This window comes from Vombatus ursinus, unplaced genomic scaffold (genome assembly GCF_900497805.2).
Source record: "Vombatus ursinus unplaced genomic scaffold, bare-nosed wombat genome assembly UNPS02006779.1, whole genome shotgun sequence".
Taxonomy (NCBI): Eukaryota; Metazoa; Chordata; class Mammalia; order Diprotodontia; family Vombatidae; genus Vombatus; species Vombatus ursinus.
Genome location: NW_020946557.1, coordinates 22,498,252 through 22,525,122, shown reverse-complemented (window position 1 = coordinate 22,525,122; position 26,871 = coordinate 22,498,252). Strand labels below are relative to the sequence as shown.

General features: G+C 36.2%; 1 protein-coding gene across 5 annotated transcripts in view; it reads right to left on the bottom strand.

The window, feature by feature from the left end:
* L3MBTL3 (L3MBTL histone methyl-lysine binding protein 3) overlaps positions 1–26,871 on the bottom strand; it is a 156,504-nt gene that overhangs the window by 84,973 nt on the left and 44,660 nt on the right. For all 5 annotated transcript variants that reach the window (XM_027848665.1, XM_027848669.1, XM_027848667.1 and 2 more), the window contains 6 exons: positions 25,223–25,307; positions 23,731–23,822; positions 19,048–19,152; positions 17,581–17,716; positions 12,138–12,229; positions 7,208–7,359 (listed from right to left, as the gene is read on the bottom strand). In XM_027848665.1, coding sequence (XP_027704466.1) covers positions 7,208–7,359; positions 12,138–12,229; positions 17,581–17,716; positions 19,048–19,152; positions 23,731–23,822; positions 25,223–25,307 — 662 coding nt within the window. The remainder of the gene's footprint in view (positions 1–7,207; positions 7,360–12,137; positions 12,230–17,580; positions 17,717–19,047; positions 19,153–23,730; positions 23,823–25,222; positions 25,308–26,871) is intronic.

Here is a 26,871-nt window from a genome sequence, read left to right as displayed (position 1 = left end):
ATAAATTTCTAGGCTGAGGTTTGTTTCTTTCTGCTCTAACCCTAATATATAGTACTATATTCTTTGAATCATCTATCAATATTCATAATAGTAAGATCTTCAACTCATATGAGAAACAATGTTTAGCTTTTTAAATGTATAAGATTTCAAACAACTTAAATGGCTGAAGAATATTCATTGTTCATGCCTGGGCCATGCAAATATAATAAAAATGTCAATACTACCAAAGTTCATTTTCACTCTTGCTGCTAGCAATCAAAGGGATACTTTACAGAGCTAGTAAAATAGTAACAAAATTCATTTAGAGAAACATAAGATCTAGAATATCAAAAGAAATAATGAAAAAAGGTAGGAATGAAGGGAAAAGAGCACTTTCAGACCTCAAGCTATATTATAAAGGAGAAATCATCCAAATCATTTGGTTCTGGCTAAAAAAATAGACAAAGATTAGACGAAGAAAAATTTTAACTAATGGAATTTAATATGCTAGTGTTCAGTAAACACAAAATATCAATTACCTAGGAATAAACTCCTTATGTCGTAAGAACTGTCAGTCAACCAGTCAGCAAGCATTTATTAAATGCTTACCATGTGCCAGAAATTGTGATAAGCACTAGGCATATAAAGAAAGGCAAAAGGAGTCCATATTCTAATGGGGAAGACAACATGCTAATAATTGTTTATATATGAGATACACAGTGTAAATGAAAGTTAATAGCAAAAGGAAGGCCTTAGCAGTGGAAGCAACTGAAAACTGCTGGGTATGCAATCTGGTAAAAATTAGGTTTAGACTAACATTCCACAATAAATTCAAAATGGATGTGTTTCCTGAATATTAAAGATCAAACCATAAAAAAGTCAGAAGAGAAGAATATCATATACTTTTCACAGACATAGGCAGATGAAATCTCAGTCAAACAAGAGAAACAGACAATCACAGAAGACAAAACAGATCATTTTAATTATATGAAATTGAAGTTTTTAAACAAAAGAAATTAGTGCATCTAGGATGAGAAGAGAAGCAACTGACTGGGAAAAATTTTTGTATCAACTATTGATCTATTTTGATAAAATGTGTATTATTTATATATACATTTTTATATATATAAAATTAACAAGAACATATAGTACCAAAAGTCATTCCTCAATATATGAGTGGTCAGAGGATAGCAAAAAACAGTTCTCAAGAAAAGAGCTACAAGCTATTAACAACCATGTGAATGAATGTTCCAGTGTCTAATGACAGAAGAAATGCAAATCAAAACAACTCTGATATTTTACCTCACACCGCACAAATTGGTAAAAATGATAAAAGATGATAAATTATAAAAGTCATTGTTAAAGAGATTATGGAAAGACAGGCACACTAATAAACAATTGGTGAACTATGAATTAATACAACCACTCTTGAAAGCAATTTGGAATTCTGCAAATAAAGTGGCTAATAGTCCATATCCAGAGATTCCACTGCTAGGCATATATGCTAAGGAGATCACTGAAAAAAAAAGAAGGGCTCCATATGAGCCAACATATTTACAGCAAACCTAGTTTTGGTAGCAAAAACATGGAAACAAAGTAGATGCTTATCCATTGGGGAAATCACTAAACAACTTGTAATACATAAATATAATGCAATATTATTGTATTGTAAGAAGCGATGAGCATTATGAATATAGAACTATGGAAACACATGACCTGATTCGAAGTGAAGTATGCAGTCAGAAAATCAATACACAAAATGATTACAACAATGTAAATGGAAAGGACAACAACCACAAAACAATTCAACTGAATGTTGTGAAATTATAAAATCAAAATTATAATAATTATAAAAATAATAAAAATCAAAAAAGAGAAATGAGAATGACCCAAAAAAGAAAAATGAGAAGCCACCTCTTTCTGCTCCTAAGTGGACATCAGGGTCTAAAGGCATGAGACACTGCATATAACATTAGATTTTCTCGATGTGTTTATGAGTTTTAATCAATTTTTCCTCCTATTTAAAAAAATTGTTATTAATGGATGACTCTCAGGGAGGGGCAGGAAGAAAGATATATGAGGAAATCTAGACAAAGTAAAAACAAAAGATATCAATAAAAACCTATTTTCAAAACAGAGGATTTCTCTCTAAACCTATGTAATAAAACATATTCATCCTAGCACATTCTGGCCTATTCCTACACTAGTTTAATTATATGCAAAATTGTCAGAGTCCCCAAAATTTGACCACAGTCTCTATTCAAACAATGAAGCCATTTCAATATAGCAATAAAAATAGAAGGGGAAAAAAGAACCAAAAACGTATCAGCAGTGGCAATTTATTTCACAGTTGGCAGGTTACAAAATCCATCTTGCAGGACTAAAAAGAATCATCTCTTAGCCCCATCTAGTGATCATAAATGGAAATATTACCAAAAAGACATTTTTGTATTACATATTAATGTAAATAAGGCTGAAGCCTCTAACTTTATTGCTTTTGTATTCTTCAGCACATATATAATAAATTATCCCTTGAATTGCTTGAATAATCTTCAAGAAGACTTGGAAAGTCTTCTTGAAGCACAAACATAGATAATGAAATGGTCTGTAGTGGTTTCAAATTATGACTAGAAAACAAAGTAAAGAGCACTATTTGGAAAAAGGAGAAATACACTGATGGGTCTAAAGGCAGGATAGCACTGCTCAGAAAACTACTTTTAAATACCCTACTACTGACTGTGCCAAACCAGATTTAAATTTCCTTCTGCAGTGGAAGATACGTGAGAAGTTACAAGGAGGTACAAAATAAGCCCCATACATTTATTATGTATCCTATCTCTAAACTACTGGACCAGATAATTCGCTCAGGAAACTCAGGTCTTTCATAATAGTTAACTATTATTTCAAGAGTGATTCTCTCCGAAGAGTTCTGAGCATCAGAGTATATCACAATTACTCAACAACATGTAAGGTAAGTTAGGAGCAATTATTGTTTACATTTACAGTATGTGAAATCAGAGGTACAAATAAGTTGGATACCTAACCAAATTTACACAGTAGGTTAGAAGCGATGGAAATCAAAGGTACAAATAAGTTGGACCTAACCACATTCATACAATAGGTTAGAAGCAATGGAAATAAGAGCTACAAATAAGTTGGATACCTAACCAAATTCACACAATAGATTAGAAGCAATATGTAATATGGGCAACATCACTATTTACTATAGCTTCCTTTTTCATAAATCCACTTACGTCCCTCATCTTGACTCACTCAGGGGACAAATAAGTGCTCCAATTTAATCTGACTACATTAGCATATCGAATATCAGCTGCTTTTAAGCCTTATGCTCCTTAAAGAAAAGGTCAAGTGAGGAAATCATTGCTCTAATAATTCTTTTTAAGAAGAAGTAGCCAAAAGAATAAATGTTTGAAGTGGAGTTTTCATTGGACATGGATTAAATGTTTAATCAACGTAATATTCTCCATTTTTATTCTAGCTCCTCATTCCTTTACATCTGAAAATACAAAATTATTTCTTTGCTAAATTATAGTGCTCAATACAAAACCAAAAGGAAAACAATGATGGGTAGTAGTCATAGATTAGTATCAGACTCAAATGTCATTCTGCCAAGTATGATGAATACCAAAGGGGCAAAATTTAACAGTTCCCAAAAATAAGCGTTACTGATATACAAGAAACTCAAATTCAAATTAACACTATTAGCAGATAATAACCACATTTCCATTTTGGGAAGGAATATTATTTCAATCTTAGGTACACTTTCCTAGCTCCGGATATACTTCTGCTGACATAAATGGGCAGATGAAATAGGTTTCAAGCTTTCAGAACTTTTTAATTTCCTGGCACTTAGAAATTCTCTATTGAATCTTAGGATTCACCTCACCTTATAAGAAAATTTTGGTTTTTTAATAGAACAAAAGATAGTACGCTGAGTCTTAGGAATCTAATCTCTTGTGTTCACTGGCTTCTAGTTATGGCATGCAAATATCACCTCAATTCAGAATGACTATTTTCCATTACAGAAATAAACTCGCCTTTGACACTAAATTAAGCGGTGTGATCTATTTACAGAGACAAAAACATTTCTAACTAAGAAAAGTAAGCTTCTGCTTTTGGTAAAGTAACTCTCAATGAGGTTTTAAAAAACACACACATTCTCACTGAAAAGATCACTGACTAAATTCTGAGAACAATCTCCTAGTTTCCAAAAATACTTTAGATCAGGAAAAGCAATCCAATTTGTAACCTCAATTACACACCTGGTGAGCAAGTTTATACTACTAAAAATAAGTGCTATCTTTCCACAATTCAAAGATCAAAGGGTGAAATATCAAATAACCCTGCAGATATCTCAGAGCATTTAAAGTGTTTTCAAAATGTTCCTTAATTGCAGGTTGGGGTGGAGGGAGGAGACAAAGTGAAAAATGTGGTAGACATTTATTCTCTGTGGGGAAAAAACCTAATGATACCTTAATATTCATAGTTATATATTTACACAAACACTTAAGAGTATGTTATTACAGTCTGAACATGTATTAAAGCTGGTTATTTCAGGCTATAAAAGCAGAACTAAAGGAATTCCATTTTTTACCCCAGAAGAAAATGAAGGTGAATGACTTATGGATGTCTGTGAAAGGTAAATGTTCAACCATTTTTTAAAAATACTTTTAATGGAAATACACATCTTGGAATCAAATAAACAGATGAAAATTCTGCTTTCAATAATTTTTCCTGTTCAGTTTCACTCTACCTTCATACTGGGCATTAAAATCAAATTTTATAATACCCTTCCATCAATTTTTGAAAATGAGGATAAACTGGGAAAGCTAAAATACTATTCTTTTTAACACTGCAGACTTGTGGGTAAAAGTCTGATGATCCTTTTCAAAGTATTTACTACTTATTGTTGTAATACAATCATTAAGTAAAATATTTAATTATTGAATATCATTTATTAAATTAATATTTTATGTGATGATTTATTCTGCTATTCAAATGAGCAATCAAACAACAAGCATCTATTAAGTGCTTATTATGTGCACATTCCAGTATCTAAGTAGCATATAGTAGGCACTTAATAAGGTACCTAATAATAAGTCTCAAAAAGGCATCTGGAGGGAGAAACAGGAGGTAACAGGTACCAGACATGCCAAAAGAATACCATCTCCTTGACCATTTCTTCCCACTGGACACTGATCTTGAACCCCAGAAGCTTGAGAACGGGAATAACAGTGTCCTCCGCCATCATCTCAGGAAGTATCTCCTGTAGAGATGTGGCCTGACAGCTATACCTGTAGGTGCTACAACCACAGCTAATGAAGACCCCCCCAAAAAATAAATAAAGTACTTATCACGAAGTCCTTGGCATGTCAAATGGTTCAAAGTCTGAAACTGATACAATTATATCAGCAGAGACTTATCCATCCAACTTACAGCTAAAACCATTAGAATATGAGTTCCTTCAATTTTAGGCTAAGTCTAAGATGGGATCCTCCTAGTTCAGTTCCCCATTATGTTCCTTTGAAAGGGAATGTTTGAGTCTGGCTATGAGGTGGATTTGATACTGCATGGTTGGAAAACTGAATTACCTGAATCCAAACAGAGCTAAGGATGGTTTTATCCTCTCAAATTTGGGCCCTAAATCTAGTCCCTGCTTTATATCTGGGCACTGCAGTTTTTTCTGTCAGATTTATGTCTTCCAGACTATGGGCCATTCACCTACAGTTGGTAACAAACAGCGAGTACCAGCCAATGTCCCCCCATGGCTCCCTAGATGCAGCCTGTGCTCAGTTCCAGTCAACCTCCTCTTTGGGACCCTCTTGAGGCAGGGACAGCTCTACGCCCCTTGCCAGCAGGAAGCAGTTTCAGAAACTGAGAGCTTTGCCCCTTACTCCAAAAGAATCTGGGTCCCATTTGTTTGAGGGGGGAATGATAGGGTTGGGATCTGGGTCCCAGAAAGGAAAAACCCTACACTTTCCCACATGGCCAAATCTCTGGTTAACATGAGGCTATAATCCCATCAACAGGCCTTTCACTGTGGCTATGCTCAATCTCCCCTCCATTGTCTTACCTCCCTATGGCCCCTGGCCATTTCCTCTCCCATCCAGATCTCCTTAGGCCCCTCTTCCTGTCACCCCAAACTATTTGGCCACTTCTAGATCCTCCCACAGGCTTTCTGTATATTAGGTCCATCTTGTCTCCATTAAGATGCTCAGATTCTTATAATCTAGCCACTGCTCAAATTCTTAAAATTTAGCCAATAGCTTACTAATCTTCAGACTCCTTAAGAGTCTGCCCAATATGACAGATGTTCTAATAAACCCTGTCTTTGGCTTAAAAAAAAAAAGAATATGAATTCCTTGAGAGCAGGGACCGTGTTACTTTTCTATCTGTATTCCTACAGCTTAGTTAGAACAATGCTTTGATTATAGTAAGCACTTAGTATATCTTTTACTCATTTGTTCATAGATAAATATTTGTTGATTGATTGATTCCTTCTTCAATTCAAGAAGAAAGCACAGGAGTACATACAAATGACTGAAGTAAAGTTCACCAATATTTCAGAAGAAAACCATTACCAAATTATTCAGATCACTTCCTGTCAGGAGAGCAGACAGGGATTCTGAAGTGAATGGATGAAGTCTGAGAAGGCAACTGACATGACTGTTTCCTTGGCATCTGCCAAAGAAACTAGCGATGGTACTTGGGATACAAATAGATAAAAATTGTCTCCCCATTAGACTGTGAACTCCTGGAGTTACCTTTCTCTGTATCCTCGGCATTTAGTACAGTGTCTGGCACACAGTAGGTTCTTAATAAACGAGAGGAAGCCAGCACCAGCAGCCAAGGAGCAAAAGAGGGGAGGCAATAGAAGGTTATCCCAACACTTGTCTTCACCAGTCCTGCTCCTGCAAATTAGCTCTAGAGTTATGTAAGGAGTAAGGTCTCAGGAGAAGGGAAAAACAGTCATTAAAGATAGTGGCTGGGACAGGGAAGGAAAAAGAAAAGGAAAATAGTACCCAAAAGGGTCTGGGTGAGGAGAGGCCCTTTGACTTCAGGCCATTCCAAGGTTTTCCAAGAGTCAAGTGAATATAAAAAGGGAGCAGTGGCATTCAGCTATAATGGACTGATAAATAAGCTATGCACAAAAGCAAAATTAAGGTAACAAAATTATAGAAATGGGAAAGGAGAAAAAAAATCTTACCAATAATCATAACTTTCATCCCAGTTGTCAAAATGCACCAAAAACCGATTGTCCACCATATCTGTTACTGTAGCAACACAGATGAATGCAGGGTTCTTTTTGTCTACAGCTTCAAGTTTCATTCCGACACGAAAACCTGATGGGATCACTGTCTACTCAGAAACACAGATTTGATTAACGATATACATACCTTGAATGTTCAGACTACCCATAACACCAACTATCAATGCAATCAACGCATTTGTAGCTTGGTTTAATGAGGTGCTCATCTTACAGCATGGCTGCTCCTCATAAAGTATCATTAGGAGTCAAGTAGGTCTCTATGCCACTGAACCAAAGCTTTCAGATGCACCAGGCATTAAGATATATTTATTTTTACCATCCATGGCTTGTGAGTTCAGTTGGTGAGAATGGAGTGCTAGTATGGCTAAAGATGTAGACTTACCCCATAAGGTTTAGTTAACTGTCCTGCTTCGTGACTACAGAACTTAACCAGTAGTCTCTGTACACAAGTGAGAAAGCATCAGTCCAAATCCATTATCATTGCCAAAAAAAAAAATCCTAAAAAGCACACTCTCAACTGCCAGTGGCTTGTTTTTATACAGGAAGGACAGCAAATGACTACTGTAATCCAATGCCAGAGATATCTCATTTAATGCAATTAAAAATATTTACAAAACATCTATTATGTGCAAAGGACTGTGTCTTGCTGTAATATTTCCACGTTAGTAGAAAATGGCTATTCAGAGAGGAAATCATTCAAAATAGGTGTATTTTAAGCAAACCAGCTGACTACACCAAGCATTTGGAACATGAAGAAACTAGTACAGTGAAATCAAAATGTAGTTAAAAAAAGAAAGGAAGGAAGGGAGAACGACGGGGCGGGGGGGAGGAAGAGAGAGAGTAAAAATGAAAATTTTTCTTCCTATCTTTTAAGAAGGCTAAAATAGGACTTCTTTCCTAATAGCAGCATTGATATGTGTATAACAATTACATAATTCTTCAATCCTTTCTCAGTGTCTAACTTACTACTTTTCCTTTACCTTAGGGGGATTGAAAATGCTCAAGTATTATAGAAATGACAAAGTTAGGCATCAGGTTCTAACCTCATTATGCAAAAATAGATATTTATTCCCACAATGAGTTGAACAAGTTGATTGTTAGGGCCTCCTCCAGCTATAAATCTCATGATCCTTTTTACTATAACTATAATGAAGAATTAGGAAAGCTGCAATGTACAAAGCAATTTTTAATGATATTTCTGTAAGCATGTAAAATGAATGCTCCCTGAATTGATGAACTAGGCACTAAAGCTGGATGTACTTCTACTGCTATCCTGGAAACATTTCTACCTAAGTTTTTATTAAAGGAATTATGTCATAAAATTATTTATTGCCCATTTCTGCCCATAAATATTTGAGAGTTGCAACAGAAAGTAATTTTAGCAAAGAGAATGAGTTATCACTTATATGAAAAACATATATTAAGTTATAGGACAACAGTGAAAAGAATTTAGTGAGACAATGAATAAAATCCCTGCTGAAGCTTACAGGCAAGGGACCAAAAGGGGATCAGGAAGTATGGCGTAGCATCTTCCCGCATAGCTGTTTTCTACTTAAGTGGATTTCAGTGGTTTAAAAAAAGAGTGTCTGCTCTCTATGCCAGATTTACATTTCAACAATTAGGCTGTGATCTTGGTGAAAATCTTCACTTATAATAGTCTGGCTTCCCTCCAGCTCTACCAGGCTGAGAAATGCCTCTTTTCTTCCTTTTCTAGGACTCTACTTGAACCAGTCTATCATCAGTTGGATCAGATAATTTGTTCCACTATTGGCAAAGTGTTAAAAGTTTCCTTGGTGCCTCTTAAAAATCCTTAAGGAATCCTTAAAGTGGACCACATACTAGCTGGGGAAATGGCTAATGGTGGTGGGTGTAAGGTGGGTGCAAGATCACTGGAACCATGTTTTTTTGAGCTATATGGATCATTCACACACCCTGATTTCAATGCAAGCACTGAATCGCTTCAGTTTTTGTTATTTATGTATAAAGTGCTAGTTCCTCATAAAGTGGCAACAGGAGCAAGACCTAAATAAGAACAAGATGGAAAAAAAAAACCTAGTCTTTGACACAATCCATCTAATATAGTACTTTATGAGTGACAAGTTTATAGCATGGCAAAGTCACAAAGCTCTTCTTAAATAGGACCCTACAGGGTAAACTGTTTAAGAATTATTATTCTTTTTTCTTATAGATAAGGAAACAGGCTCATAGATCTTGAGTTGCTGTTTGCCACCTACATAGTAATTATCAGAGCCAAAACGAAAGTCCAGGCCTGAATCCAGTCATCTTCTCATTATACCATACCATATTTCCAGCTAGTGCCAAATGAGATTCTTATTCTTTCCTACATGTGCATCTAAAGACTGTATCCTCTAGTGGAGACAAGAATTCCATGACCTTGGGGCAGCCAGGTGGTGCAGTGGATAGAGCACCAGCCCTGGAGTCAGGAGGACCTGAGTTCAAATCTGTTCTCAGACACTTGACACTTATTAGCTGTGTGATCCTGGACAAGTCACTTAACCCCACTGCCTAGCAATAAAAAAAGAAAAAAGAAAGAAAGAAAAGAATTCCATGACCTACATTATCATTCCACCTCACACACCACAGGGATGGTAATAAATGAACTCTCATTCATAATAACTACATTATACTTACAATACCCATAACTACATTATATCTATGATCTTGAACTCTCAAATTTCTCTCCCTGACCATAAACTCTTATTATCCTTTCACATCTATCTTCCTTTTTCTCCTAAACTTCTTTATTTTCACTGCAACCTCCAAGTCCACCTCATCTCCCTATTTGCCTGGTCCATCATTCCTGCAGTGACCTTAGTGCTTCTTACTCACTCATCTTCAACATTTCCATATATTGACTCCTTTCCCTCTCATGCTGCCTAAAAAGTGCCAATGTCTCCATAATCCTTAAAAAACTTTCACCTGATCCTCAAGCTATCATCTTATATCTCTTCTTCCCCTTCACAGTCAAACTCCATCTACACTAACTGCCTCTATTACCTCCACTTGCAATCACTTCTCAACACATCACAATCTGGCTTCCAACCATATCACTTGACAGAAACTGCTCTCTTGAAGGGTCTTAGTGCCTTCAGTCTTAATTCTACTTGACCTCTGTGCAACTATTGACATTGCAGATGATTCCATGACAGCTCTCTCTCCTGGATCTCTTCCTACCTGTCTCATCACTCCTCCCTTTCCCTAAGCATGGGTGTTCTCTCAGAATCTCTCCTATATACTCATTTTTGGTGATTTCTTCTGATTTCACTGGTTCAACTAATTATCTCTATGCAGAGGATATCCAAATCCACATGGGACTAGAGCTGTGATTTTAGTGGTGAAGGGAATCCTCAATGTGGGAAATACCTCTAACAATGCCGAGCAACACCTTGCAATTTATGGTTTTAGAGAGTCACCTTCATCTCTCTCCTGTACACTGTTCCCACCTAACCATTTGCTGGACAGCTCCACCTACTTGTCTTTTTACCACATCCATAATAGAGTCATTATCTTCTCCCATCTCCCCTCCATACTTTCAATCACTATTAAGAGAACCAACCACCAAGCCCTAGCCACTCATGTTCCCAATTTCAAAGTCTTCTTCAACTCTTCCCTCTCCCTCAATCCCTCCGTCTAATCTGTTGCCAAGTCTTATCAGGGCTACTTCCGCAATAGCTCTTGTGTCTATCTGTCCCCTTCTCACACTCAGATTCAACTCTAAACCCTCATCTCCTCTCCACTGGACTTTTGCAGCAGCTTTCAAACTGGTACACTTCCTTGTTTCAAGATTTTTTTCCTCTCCAAATCACACTCCCCAGAGCTGCCAAAACTGGCAAAATTCTGACTATGTCACTCCCCTGAACAGAATCTTCCCTAGCTCCCTATTATCTCTAAGATAAATCACAAATGCCTAAAACTGGCATTTAAAGCTCCCTACAGTCTGATTCCAGACCACATTCCTATGCAATCATTCTTCATGTAATCTGTTCAAGCCAACCTGGTCACCAATTTTCCTGTCTCTATGCCTTTATAAAGACTTTCCTGGGACAGCTAGGTGGCGCAGTGGATAGAACACTGCTCCTGAAGTCAGGAGGACCTGAGTTCAAATCCAGCCTCAGACCAAACACTTGACACTTACTAGCTGTGTGACCCTGGGAAAGTCACTTAACCCCAACTGCCTAAAAAAAAAAATAAAAAAAAAGACTCTCCTCTAGTCATGCAACACTTTTCCTCCTTACCTCCCTCTCAGAATCCTTAGCTTCTTTCTAGCTGGATCAACATTGTTTCTTCTTCAATGCCTTTCCTGGCCCCATGATTAGAGCTCTCTTCCTCCTCAAATTTAACTTGTATTTACTGATCTCTTAATACCTATATCATCAGAAGAATGCAAACTCCTGCAGGGTTGAGACCATTTTGTTTGTCTTTGTTTTCCCAGCACCAAGCACTGATGCCTTGCCCACACAGATGAACTGAACTGACTTATTCTAGATTCCTCATGTATATAATCAAGACTCAGCTAACAGATACCACAGTTAATATGCATACAATAGCTATAAGAAAAAGAATATCCCAGTAAACCTAAGTTGTTCATATAAGGTCCTATTAATTAACAGACATTTTACAAATAGAAAAGGCACCAGGACTTGTGCTATATTGCCTTCAAACATATCTTTCAATATAAAATTGTAATTGTATAACTTTTCTTCAGCAAGGAGATTACTGTAGCTCTCATATTAACTAAACATTAAGCAATAAAAGTTGCCACAGTTCCTTGCTATGATTTCTAAGCATCACGTCCTAGAAAACACATTCTTGATCTCCATCAGAAGGTACACTGACAAATACTTACAGTATTTTGATTTTCAAATAAGGACTTTGGAGCAGCTTGTGCTTTGCATGTCTTAAGGTATGTTTGCCAATTGAATTCCTCTTCTTTATACCCTAAAAACATGTGTTAAGACAAATTTACTTCACTTTACAAAATCTGATTCAAAATTTTCTTCAATTGACCTGCCAATAATAATAAGAATTATGGTTTTAAAGTTAGCCAAGTGTTTTTAACTTATTTTATCTGACTTGATCAAGTAATATTATAGGTATTATTAACCCCACTATACAGATTAGGAAAGTGAAGCTAGAAAGATTAAGCGAATTGCCTATGTTATTCTGCTAATAATGACCTACATGTCTTCTGACTTCAAGTCTAACATTCTTTTCATTATGACTCCCCCAACACACACACACACACACACACACACACACACACACACACACACATACACCCCCTCTCTAAAAACAAAACAAAAACAAAACTTCACTTATTTCAGTATTACCCTCCACTTTAACACATCTCAAACCACACATGTAACTGGAATTTTAAAAATCAAAATATTAAACAATACACAATAATTTAATTTCAACCACGGGTTTTCCTACACAAAGCAAGTAGAACCAAATATACAGTTTAATATTTGCTCCAAAGGCTTTTTTTTCCCATTCTAAATAGCTACAAAGAAAAGTAGTTAGGTGATAAAGGTATAACTGTCATTTTTACAAGCTTTTCATTAGTTTTATGAGTAATGCCCCAGCAAAATCTTATTGAAAAGGAAGAATTAAGACCTATGGATTGCTGGGGTGGGGGAGGGAGAGTTTGGTCTATTGGTTAACAAGCTTTTATTAAGCTCCTATTATATGTAAGGGACTGTGCCAATTTTTTTTCTGTGTTTAGAAAGTAATTTGTTCAATATAGAAATGAATGAAATGCTAAAAAAAAAAAGTAAAAAATATATCATAATACTAGATAGCGTTACATAGCACTTTAAGGATTGCAAAGCACTTTACAAGTATTATCTCATTTTTATACTCACAGTGACCTTGTAAGGTCAATGCTATTATAATCCTCATTTTATAGAGGAGGAAACTGAGGCAGACAGAGGTTATGTCATTTGTCCATTATAAGCCAGATGTGAACTCAAGTCTTCTTGACACCATGCTCAGCACTTTATTCACTGAGCCACTGATGTTCATAGTTTACTACTGCAAGAATGGCCACCTCAAACCTAATAAAATGCATCCAATATACGTGTTTCTTAAGTGCCATGGGTAAAGGTTCTTGGCTTGATGTTCTAATACCACTGAAGTGAGCACTTCCTAAAAGAGGAAATTGGCTATTTCACTTTATTATTCCTGCCAGTATGGGTACTTCTACTTCTATTAATGTTCAGAAAGCAGTGTTACCAAAAAAATAAAAAAAACAAAAAAACAAAACAAAACCTAGTAACAAAACTTCAATTTTTTTTTATTTTCATGTTCCCATGTACAAATATCAATTTTATCTAAAATTTCACACCCTTCTTCCTTTTAATTTTTTTTCTTTTCCATGTTTTAGTCTAGCTTTTTGTAATTATCATTCTTCCATTTTTTTTGAACAAGGGTCTGTTAATTAGTTATCAGCAGTCTTCAGACAGACTTCACCCCAACAAAAACAGAGGTTTAGTAACCTGGCCTTTTGGCATTAAGTAATAAGAGAATATAAGTCTTTGAACCTAAAAATAGAAAACCCTGTTGGCACTCCACTGGGAATGCAAAATCCATTAGAAAAACCATATGAAATAGCTGGATAAAAAGGAAGGACAATGTTGTTATAAAATGTTTTAATTCAAATGTGCTCACTTTTTAAGACTTAAAAGGGAAATTGCATAAAAGAGACAAATGAAAGGTGATTAATTTATTTTGCAAAAGAATTGTCTCACAAAAAAGTATTGACAAGTTTCATTAAGTAATAAGTTTCCTGAATAAATTTTAACTTATTTAAAATTTGATTAATATACAAATTTTTAAGGCAGCTAGGTGGGATAGCATATAGAGCAATGAGCCAGGAGTCAAAAAATCCTGAGTTCAGATCTGGCCTCAGATACTTACTGGCTGTGTGATCCTTCGCAAATCACTGAACCTCTCTGTGCCTTAGTTTCCTCATCTATAAAATGGGCATAATAACAGCACCTATCTCCCAGGGTTGCTGTGAAGCTCAAATGAGATAATAATAATAATAATAAAACATTTTGCCGACTTAAAGTGCTATATAAATGCTTGTTATTTTTTGAAACTTTCTTTTAGATAAAAACAAAGAGAGCCACTAATCATTTTTAAGCAGAGGAATGACTTCACTACACTAGAAAGTAAGGAAGTAGGCTGACAGATTATGAAATATGAGACGGTGTGGAGATGGGATGCAAGTGGGAGTACCTGCTATTTGGAGTGATTGGCTAAGAGAGCCTCTATTAGGGTGGTAGCCTTGGGAACAAAGAGCAGAAAACTGCTTTCTGACAATAGCATTTGGAATCTCTGAGTGTTTCCTTTTTATTTTCAAGAAAATTTTGCTCCATAACAAACGCTAAACTGCAATTTAATTTAGTAACCTTTTCCTGCCTTTGAAGAACCACCACACTAAGCAAGCCACTTTCATCTTACCTTTTCAGATACTGAAATAAAATTCTAAAATGATTCTCAAATGATGTTATGTATCAATCAATCAATTAATCAACAAGCATTTATTATGGGCCAGTCACTGTGCTAAGCACTGGTGATAACAAAGATAAAAATAAAGCTGTATTGGTCCTCAAAAAGCTTAGAATAATTGTAGGAAATTCATAGTTACAGATGTAGGTAAATATAAATAAAAGCAAAATAAATACAAAGCAATTTGGGGGAGGGAAGAGGCTGTAGTCATGAAAAGAGGGGCCTTATAGAGGAGGTGGCATTTGATCTAAACTTTGAATGAAACTGAAGAGTCAAAAAATCAGAAGGAAAGAAACAGAGTATTCCAGGCATGTTTTTCCCTTGGGCAAAGTCATGAAGACAGATAAGGAAATGTCTTGTGAGTGACAGCAAGTAGGCCCTTTAGGTAGACTACAAAATAAAGTGTGTGAAAGGGAATAACAAATCTGAAAAGGAAGCCAGATTTAAAACCAGAATGGCTTTATATGCCGAAAAGAATAGGTTGTCTTTGATCTCTGAAAACAATACCGAACCACTGGAACTTCTTAGGCAAGAAAGTGACATGGTAGACATGTGCTTTAGGAATGAAGTATGGAGTATGGTTTGGATAGAAAAGAGACAAGAGGCATGAGGCTACTGCAGCAGTCCAGGTCAGAGATGAGGAAGGTTTGAATTAACGTGCTGGATTGGGGAAAGACCGTATGCACGAGATGTTGCAAGGGCAAAATCGCTAAGTCTTGACAACCATTTGGATATGGGGAATGAGGAAGAGAGAAATATCAAGGATGATTCTGAGACTGTGAACCTGAATGACTAGATTGAGAGTAGTACTCTCAACAATAATAGGGAAGTTTTGAAAAAGAGTGAGTTGGGGGAGGGGAAGAAGGCAAGAAGAAGATAATCAGTTCTGTTTTGGACATGTTGAGTTGAGAAGCCCATAGATGCAAAACTGCAGCTCAGGAGAGACACTAGGGCTGAATATATAGATCTAAGAATCATTTACATGGAAGTGTTAATTCATGCTATAAGAGCTAATATGGTCACCAAGAACAAGTATGCAGGGAGAAGAGAAAGTCTAAGCAAGAGCCTTCATGTACACATATAGTTAGGGGTTGGGGTGTAGCGGATCCAGGAAAGGAGACTGAGAAGGAGTATCCACACAAGTAGCAGGAGAACCAAGAGAAAAGCCGTGTCTTGAATATACAGAGAGGAGAGAGTCTAAAGGAGAAGGAGGCCAAAAGTGTCAAATGCTACAAAGAAGTCAAGAAAGATGAGGACTAAGAAGAAGGTTCTGTGGATTTTGCAATTAAGAGATCATTGGTAATTTTAAAGAAATCAGTTTCTAATGAGTGATGAGGTCAGATATAAGAGGGTTTGACTGAAAATACAAATGGGCAGTCCTTATACAGTTCTTTCCTTAACCACCTGGCACTATTTCAGATAACTTATCACAAATTTACAAACATGTCAAGTTAATAAAACTATTAACATGTCAAGTTAATAAAACTATTTATTATTTGAGGCTGGTATCTTTGTAAGTTCCTTAAAGACCTATCTTCAAACACACACACACACACACACACACGTGTTATTCTGAGAAAATAAACAATCAGCATAAACAACTACTCCGTGCACTGTTGTGCGAGGCAAAATGGACAGTACAGGAGTTTTCAATCCAGCTGAACAAGTTAAAATTTAATTATTTATATCTGAGATGAAATGATTTTAAAAAATTATCCAGAACATTTACAACACTGCCATGTGTTATACTTCAACTATGTAGAACTCTGATGGAGATTTCTCTGAGCTATGTCCATATCATAATCCAGGCATCATCTCCATATGTTCCCCACTGGAACCTTGGATTCCACTCCTGGAACACCCTGAGCTTTGACAGTTTTCACCTTACCTTGCTCAGATTCAAGTCTCCAACATCATTTCCCAGATAACTCCACACCATGTTGCCTCTATGCTCACCATCATTCCCACCTCTTCTCCACAAGAATTTTAGGGATTTTCTTGCTTAATTATTTATGTCTTACCCTCAGCACTTAGCACAATGCCTAACATATAGCAAATATTTAATAAATGTTTTATTTAGCTAGCTAACAAATTAGCTGGCTAATTTTTGGCTCAGTTTGATGACAGTTCAGGCCATGTTTTGTTTAATATTTTGCTTAATGACTTTCATGAAGGCATAGATGACATGCTTATTAAATTTTCAGATGGCAGAAAACTGAAAATAGTTAAACACTGGAAAATAGAATCAGATTTCCAAAAGATACCAACAGGCTAAAACAATGGACTCAAACAAATAATAAAAGTTAAATGAATATTTTAAAACATTTTATTTATATCACAATTTATTTAATAAACTTCTCTCATATTAAAAATATCAATCTAAGTTTACACCATCTGAATTATTATGTTTTATTGTTATTAATTCCAAACTAGTATTATCTAAATAGGTGGGGTCATACGCAATTTAAAATCTTAAGGAAATGTTCCCCTCACCCCCAATGAGAAAATGCCTCATCCTTACTTCCTGGCAGAGGTGGGGGGAATTTAGGCACGCAATTTTGCATAGAAGATCAGACTCAGTTGATATTGTGATTAGTTTTGTTGAATTTTTTCTTTCTTTTCTTTTTTCTTTTTCATGATAGGGGAATATTCAATAGGTAGGAGGGTGAAGGGATATATTTGGAAATTAACAGAATATAAAAACAAGCCATATCAACAAAATTAATATGAATAATAACTAATAATAATAATAGTAAACAAAAGTATAATAATACCTTTTGGTGGATGAAGCTTGTGGCCAGTTTTTTCACACCATCCAACTGGATGAATGTCTAAAGCATCAGCATTTACCCAGAAGTCATAACAATCAGGATAGCCATCAAAGTGAAGCCTTATCCTATAGCCACAAACCTGAAACATGGAAAAGAATATTAATTAATAATTTTTTGATTCAAAATGTTTATGTCCATAATACAGTCAAATTAAACTGTAACATTTATGCCACATATGAATATGCAGTCCATGCTAATAAAACCACTTTGATTAAAGAAAAATAAATGACATAATAAAAACCTTGGGCCAAGGCTGTACTAAAGGGAGCTAGACTGTACTGTATATGCATTGGTAATAATTATTCACATCAAACTGAGCCAAAAAGTAGCCAGCTAATTTGTTAGCTAGCTAAATAAAACATTTATTAAATATTTGCTATATGTTAGGCATTGTGCTAAGTGCTGAGGGTAAGACATAAACAATTAAGCAAGAAAATCCCTAAAATTCTTGTGGAGAAGAGGTGGGAATGATGGTGAGCATAGAGGCAACATGGTGTGGAGTTATCTGGGAAATGATGTTGGAGACTTGAATCACTCATGCAGAGTGAAAAAAAGATTTAAGATTTCTCCCATGAGAAAATAAAGATATAGACTCTCTTCATCTATTTTTTAGTTTTTCAGAGTAGACATTATAGGATTCATCTATAAAAGATTTCAGCCCTAATAAATATACTTCATTACCCAGAGTATCAGTGTTTACAATTGAGTAATACTGCTTCTCTCCTGGATTCTTCCTTCTTTCTACTTTGAATGGGTCTTTTAAAAATCTTCTCTTTTATGTAATTATACTCAAGCTATATTGAAATTGTGTCCCCAAAAAATTTTCTCCCATGAGAAAATAAAGATATAGACTTTCTGTCTATATATATAGACAAAAAGATATATGTCTTCTACCTATAGTTCAGAAAATCTAGAAATATGTCTTTACTGAACCATAATTAACTTACTTTGCTTCTAACAAGTGTGCTATGACACTGTACTAACTACTTTCCTAAAAGAGCCAAGCCTTTACCAAATAATTACCTGAAAGAATAGTTTGGTCTTTAGAAACCAAAGTAAATACATTTACATGAGATGAACTTTGCTGATTTTGGGGACACAATTTCAATATAGCTTGAATATAATTACATAAAAGAGAAGATTTTTAAAAGATAGACCCATTCAAAGGAGAAAGAAGGAAGAATCAAGGAGAGAAGCAGTATTACTCAATTGTAAATACTGATACTCTGGGTAATGAAGTATATTTTTTAGGGCTGAAATCTTTTATGATGAATTCTATAATGTCTACTCTGAAAAACTAAAAAATAAAGAGTTCATCTAGCATTCACATGAATTTGCTATTTTAGAATCCTTTACAACTTCACATTTATAAGCTTTAAAAAAAACCCCAGAAAATTAGGTTGCTTTTACCTCAGCAACAGTAAGAACACAGTACATTGACTGGTGTTCAGGATCCACACCTTCTAACTTCATTCCAACTTTGAATCCATTTTTGTTATAGGGAAAGGACTGGTACTAGAAAATAAAATGACAACAGTTTTAGCATTTCAAAACTACTCCTATGCTTTATGATAAAAAAGTGAAAGGATCCCAGAGTCACTTCCATAAGACATCATCCGGAAAAAAAAATCATTTGGGAATTTAATATTTATACTAAATGTTTTTAAGTAATAAACAGGTAAGATAGACAAATAAAGATACATACACACACTTGGTATAGTGTTAACTATTTAATGTTAAAATCCAATAACATGAAATATTGGAAGAAATTTTTATGAAGGACAGAAAAATCACAGTAGAAATGCTTATAAAGGAAAACGTCTGGCAAAATGTGCTAGTTAATTATGAAGTGAAAGTTTACAAAACTTTATATAATTTGCTACTATTTTTAAGCAAATTATAATGCTATGGATGTACTTCCCCTAATGTTTGCTAATCATCACTATTTACAATTCCACATGCCACATCCCAGATTTACTATCTGGCAAATGTAATTTATACCAGGAGCACATGCTCCTATACAAAAATAAATTTCACATCTTTATTTTCAGTTTATTGTTTTCAAAAAATTTCATAATGTGTACCCTGAGTAATAGTGCCCTAACAAATCTCATTTAGCAAAGACCCACCATGATAATAAAAAAGCCTATTATGTAGTTTACATAGTTGTTTGGTTGATCACCTTATAAAGTAACAGATTTTAAAAATTTACTATGCACCTTTTACAAAAAGGTATGAAATCAGTTTTTTATCTCCTGGTAAATGTTTTTTTTCATTCTGAACCTGAGCCATACCACAAAGGTGTAAAATACATATCCCACTAAAGAAAGTAATGAGGATTTCCAATATAAGTTTCCTCCAATCCACCAAGGGCCATAGCCAGCCATCCTCAATGCCCTCTCCTTTCCTATTCTTGGGTGACATTGTTACCTCTCACCTGCTATCCCTGCTTCCACATTCCAGGGCTTACAAAGCCTTTGCCACAATTCCTCCAGTCCCTTTGCCTAGGGATTGAGCACTTAGTTTCCTGCCAAATCAAAGAAGTTGTGGGAATCCACAACCAAAACCCTTCCCCAAAATATAACCTCTTCTTTATCATGGCTTTAACTCCTCTTCCACAGATGACAGTAGTTAAGTTCTGTGCCTGCCACTTTCTCTCCCTCAGCTCTAATCCTAAATTAAGAAGCCCAGCCCAGGCAAAGTTGAGCCTCATCTACCTCCATTCAGCTCAGTCCTATGGACTCAAAATCCTATTATAATCCACTTTTCTGCAAAGATCCACTCTAAACTTTTACCACCTGAATTTGGCTGCCCAGGAACATTTCTCTCATCAACAACACAATCCAGCAGAATTAGCTATCCTGTATACTGCTATTTCTCTCCTATTCAATCACTGCCTTGTCATAGCACAGAGGCTTGCATAGCTCTATAAAACTATGAGCTATGCCGTACATGGTTATCCAAGGCAGACAGGTCATAGTGAAAGCTCCGATAAAAGGTGATCTACGGAAATGGCAAACCACTCCAGTATCTGAAAACCCCATGGACAGTATTAAAGTGATAAAAGATCTGACGCTGGAAGATGAGCCCCTCAGGTTGGAAGGTGTTCAACATGTTACTGGGGAAGAGCGGAGGACAACTACAAGTAGCTCCAGTACTAATGAAGTAGCTGGGCCAAAATTTAAAGGAAGCTCAATGGCAAATGTGTCTAGTGATAAAAGGAAAGTCTGATGCTATTAAGATCAATATTGCATAGGAACCTGGAATATAAGATCTATGAACTAAGCTAAGCTGGATTTGGATAAACAGGAGATGGAAAGGTTAAACTTTGACTTCTTGGGTGTCAGTGTACTCAAATAGACAGAAATGGGTGAAATATAATTCAGCTGATCATGACATATACTACTTTGGGCAATAATCCTTTAGAGGAAATGGAGTAGCCTTCATAGTCAATAAAAAGAGGGGAACTGAAGGCAAAAAAAAAGGGAGACAGCAAAAGATGAGATGGATATATACTGTCATGGAAGCAATGAACATTAACTTGGACAGACTTTGAAAGGTAGTAGAGGATAGAAGGGCCTGGCATACTGTAGTCCTTGGGGTCAGGAAGAGTCAGACATGACTTAATGACCGAACAACAACAACAATACTGTTGTTTTGCCGAGCTCTATTTCTGCAGAACCAATTAACAATATTAGGCAGAGTACGTCTAAAAAATAAAACAGTAACACTTTCTTACAGACAGATGTGTATTGCAGTGTTGAAGCTAGAGGCAGCTAGGCCATGCAACATATAGAGTACTGGGCCTGGACTTGAATATAACCTCAGACACATACTAGCTATGTAACCCTGGGCATGTCACTTAACCTCTGTTTGTCTTGGCTTCCTTATCTGTAAAGTAAAGATAACAGCACCTGCCTCCCAGGTTGTTGTAAGGATCAAATGAGGTAAAATCTGTACATCACTTAGCACAGTGAATATTTAATAAGTGCTTATTTCCTTTTATTCTCCCCAAACTATAAAACTGACATGAAATCCCAAGCCAATTCTCCTTAACTGTCATAGTCTTCGTGTAGTAAAAAGACTATTCACACAATTCGAACAGGAAATCCCAGGGAAAGCAACAAACAAGGGAAAAGGAAAAAAGGAAAAGGAATCTCTAGAATGCTTTATAAACTCTCGATTATCTGTGATCACATGGTTCCTATGTCTATTTACAACCCAGTAAAAGCTAAAAGGAAACTGAAGCCCCCAAATGTTCCCTCACTCAATCAAATCATAACAATTGTTGTCATTCAAAGGTCACTTCTGGCACAAACTATCTAAATAAATCTTTAAATTCTCTCTAAGCCATGTTAAAAAAAAAACTTTCATATCTTAGACATCAGGATGTGTCTAACCATGCACAGTAGAAAATTGAGGTTAAAAACTATTTTCCCTCAATTATTTGGGTGTTTGAGGTGCAAATCTACTTTTATTCTGAATTATACAGTTGCCTCAACTCTCTGATCCAAAATTTATGTGTCAGAATACCCTAAAATGAATGGGAATGCAATATAGAAGAACTGGTAAGTAGAATTTGACGTTGCCTAAAGCACAAAGTTTCAGTGGCTCCCTATTGCCTTCAGAATAAAATGCAAATTCCTGATTGACATTTAAAGCCCTTAAGAATCTGACAAGAGCCCATCTTTCAAGGCTCATTACACATTATCCTCCACATGATACACTCTACATTCCTGCCTAACCACATTTCCACATACTTAACCCATCCACATGCTGTGTCCCTACCTTTCCCCAGGCCAACTCGTCTGGAAATGCCTTTCCTCCTCACCCCTGGCTTCCTTCAAGGCTCAGATGAAACATTACTTCCTTCAAGGTGCCTTTCCCTACTTTCCTAATTCTTAGTGTCTCACCACCCAAAATCACTTTGCATGCATTTTGAATAACTCTTATATTTATTTATCTGCAAGTATACTGTATCCCTGCCAGTAGAAAGCAAGTTCCTTGAAGGCAGGGACCATCTCACTTTTGTCTTTATATTGTACCTGGCACAATGCCTGGCACACAGTAATTTGAATGCTTGCTGACTGACTATCTGCTGAGTCTGTATACACTATCATCCAGGCAAGTCCCTACACAATGTCATGCATTATTACCAGATCAATGAAGTGCTGATCTCTTTAACCAACAATCACATTGCTTTTGAGACCTCCATTTTACCACTCCTATCTTACCTTGTAGACATATTAACAGTGATCAAGGTTGTGGCTCTCATTCCACAGGCATGAGAGCTAGATGGCACTGTGGAGAGTTGGACCTGAAGTCAGGAAGGCCTGAGTTCAAATCCTGCTCAGGAACTTACTATTATTTAACTTCTCCCTGCCCTGGTTTCTCCCTATATAAAATGGGGACGATAACAGTTCCTTCCTAACAGGGTTGTTATGACAATAAAATGAGATATTTGTAAATTACTTTGCAAATATCGCAGTGCTATATAAATGCTAGCTGGAGCATGTGCTGTAGATGAGATATTACTTGCCCTTGACTGGTCAGTATACATTAGCACTATCATCATGAAGCGGGGACTGGATAGCATCAATTCCATAGCTATTTGGATTAATTATTAGGATGCTGCTCAGAATTAACTTTCTGCTATTAAAATAAATTACCCTGTTAGAACATAGTTTATTCATTTAGGAAATGGGAGGGGGAAAGACTGAATCACGTAACCTGAAGTAGGAAACTTGGAAAGGAAATGATTCCAAGTCAGACTTCCTAAACCAACCACGGAAATTGAAGATAACTATTATATTTAAGTACCTTTTCCCTTAAAGACATCTTTTTAAGCAGTCTGGTACAATGAAAAGAGCATAGAACTTTGTATCAGGACCCCACTTTTAATCTTTACTCTCTATTACTTTATTATGTGACTTTGGACAAACTGCTTAACTTCTTTTGGCCTCAGTTTCCCCATCTGTAAAAGGAAGGGGTTGCATTCATTGGCTTCTGAGGCTTTGTCCAGCTCTCAATAATACTATTATTCTCTTTTATCCTTCAAATTCTAACATTCCATGACTCGAAGGAGCACCATACCTCTTTAAAAAGCTTAGTTGGCACTGCAATAGCTTTTTCTTCCTCCAAATAGGAAGCCCAACACCACGCTTTCTTTCCTTTTGGAGGTAAACCTAAGATAGAAAGTAAAAGTTAACTACTATTTTTCAAAAATGTGAATAAACTTTACCAACCCACTGTCTTTCAACAAATACTTATTAAACACCTATTTGTGGACAAAGCACTATTAGTATTGTGAGGGTTAAAATGCTAAAGACGGCTCTGGACCTCAAACAGTTTACAATCTGGTAGATATATACACCTGCTGACAAGATAGAATGTTTCTAAGTGCCATAAGAGACACATAAGCAAAGAATAATAGGAATGTAGAAGAACGGCCTAAGGAATCATAAAAGGCTTCATTGACAAGACACAGTTTGCACTGGGCCTTGAAGCATAGTTACGATTCTGACCAACACAAGGTAAGATGCCAGGAGGGAAAAATCCAGTATTCCAGACAGAGGGAATAGCATAAGCAAAGGTGTGGGAGTGGAAAACTGTAGTGAGTTTGCCTGAAATATCCAGTAGTACATGCAGGTGGGAAATAAAGTTTGAAGGGTAGGGAAGGGCCATATCATGACAGGCAATCAAAGGTACTCTTAAAATTGCTCAATGTGAGGTCCAGATGAAAAAGCAAATGAAGTTGGAAAGCTAGAGCTGAAGATGGGGAAAGCAGGGAGGGATCAAGAATCAGAAGGTAAACATGAGAGTGATGGAGGTGAAAAGCAGGAGCAACAGGAGTGAATGGGCAGAAGTGGAAGGTAAGAATGTGGGTAAGAAGAGAAGGAAAGTTCTGGGTTCCAGGCACTACAGGTACAGGTGGAGCAGTTCAAAAGTGATAATGAGGTCCATGGTGGAGCTATGTTGGTGGGTGGTTAAAGCAGATCAGAGTTGAGAATTACAATGGAATTTCAAGGACACGAGAATGTTAGAAGGGTCATCCAAGTAGATGTTGAAGTCAGTAAGAATGTGACAGGGAATAGGACAGAAAGAAATACATTGGAACAGGTGCTATAGAAATCACTGAGGCTGGGAAAGTGTTCTGGTGGTCCTCAGATGAGGGCCTCAGAGAAGGGGCACAAAGTTAAAAGGTAATGAACAATCTAGATGTGTCAGTAGAAAGCAAGAAATATGATCAATTCCCCTTTTTTCTCTCAGTAGGTAAGTGAGATGAGGGAAATGGTGTTACCAAAAGAAAGTCATGTTTCCAACATGGTAAGGAGTTAGAAGCTTTATTTGTGAGAAAAAATGGAGGGTATTATACTTTTTTTTCAAGACCATTAGAAAGTTAACTCTTTAGCTTTCAATCTTTATCTAAAAATCTTCCAAGCACAATTTCAGTAGATAATATCAAGGAAGAGCTGATAGTAATACTTCATTAATAAAACAGAAAACTGCAGTGAAAGAAAGTGGTTGAAATTCCTTCCTTTTAATAAAAATACCAAGGAGTAAATTGTATCTGCCATCAACTTACTCTGTTTTAAAACGGTGGAATCATTTCGTCTTTTTCTTCGGGCTCTCTGAGAGCCCCTCAGGATTCTGCCATCATGCTTGTTTTCCTAGATTAACAAATTAAATTAATGACTTACAGGTTTTATTAATTCTGCACCAAGGAAAGGTTAAGATACAAAAATAAAACTTTATGATAAATTCTCTAGCTTACATTTCTCTTTATTTTATAGTAATTATTCTTGCAGTTTAATACACTGCTAGTAAATGTTCAAAGAACACGGAGCTTGTCACATAATTTTGTTGCTTTAGGCCAAAGGCACTTCAAGATAATACCATAAAACTTAGTATACTTAGACTCCCAACTCAGCCAAACCAATATTTTGTTTCTGGAAATACACCAAGTTGACATATTATAGGACAGGCACTATTATCCTCAACCTCAAAGATCAAGTCTAAACTTCTGTGTGAAGCCTCAATCCATTAGTTTATCCCTTTTTGACAGCATTTACATTTTAGTCCAAATAATTTGAATTATTTTTCCAAAAATGCATTACTTTGCACTTGCTCACACTGAAAATCAGCTGCCATCCTGTAGCCTATTCCCACAGCCTCACATGATCTTCAAGCAATTTGACTCCACTGGTGGATATTTTATTTCTTAGGAAAATTAGTATCTGGAGAGGTTTGTTCTTATAACCCCCCTCTTTTGTATCACTCACATGTGCACACACATGTGTGCATATACACACACACAAACACACACACACACACAAAATAGGACTTATTGCAGCAATGTTCTTCAGGAAATTCCATGGTTACAGTTGAAAGCAGTAACCAAGTATCTTTAACTTTTGTTTCCTGTCTCTAAGTCATGAAAAAAACCATCCCATCACAACCCCATGGCACCTCAACAGCCTTACTATGGACCTTGTCGATTCCATCAAAATTAAGCTCAACAAACCTTTATTAAGCACTTACAAAATACTGTGTAGTAGACCCTGGGGATACAATGACAGAAACAGCACAGTCCCAAAACTCAAAGAGTTTATATTCTACTGAAGGATATAACATCTATAAATATGGGGAAGGTAATTTCAGGAGGTAAGAAGAAAGTAACAATTGATGGGAAATTAGTGAAGGCTTTACAGAGGATGTGGTATCTAAAATGAGCATTGAAGGGAGATAAAAATTCTGAAACACAGAGATAGGAAAGGAGTATATTCCAGACACAGGAGCTAGCATGGCGAATACATGGAGAAATGTGATGTCAAGTCTGTGAAAAAGCTAACAGGCCAGCCTGACTAGAGCAAATGAAGCAGAACAATATGAAATAAGGCTGGAAAGGCAAGTTGGACTCATACTGTAGAGAGCCACTGATAATTTGTGAGCAGAAATGATAAGCCCTGCATTTTAGGAAGATTATTTTGGCAGCCACACAGAGGAAGGGTAAGAGATCAGAGAGGAGAAAAGCAGAAGTAGGGAGGGCCAATTACAAAGCTATCACAGAATGTGAAGGTAAAGGGACTCTACCAGGGTAGTAGTTATGTGATTAGAGAGAAGGGAATGGTTACAAGAGATGTTCTAAAGGTAGAAATGACAAGACTTAGAAACCAAGTAGCTACAGGGGTGAAATAAGAGCAAAGCTGAAAAGGAGGAGTAAAGTTCAGAATC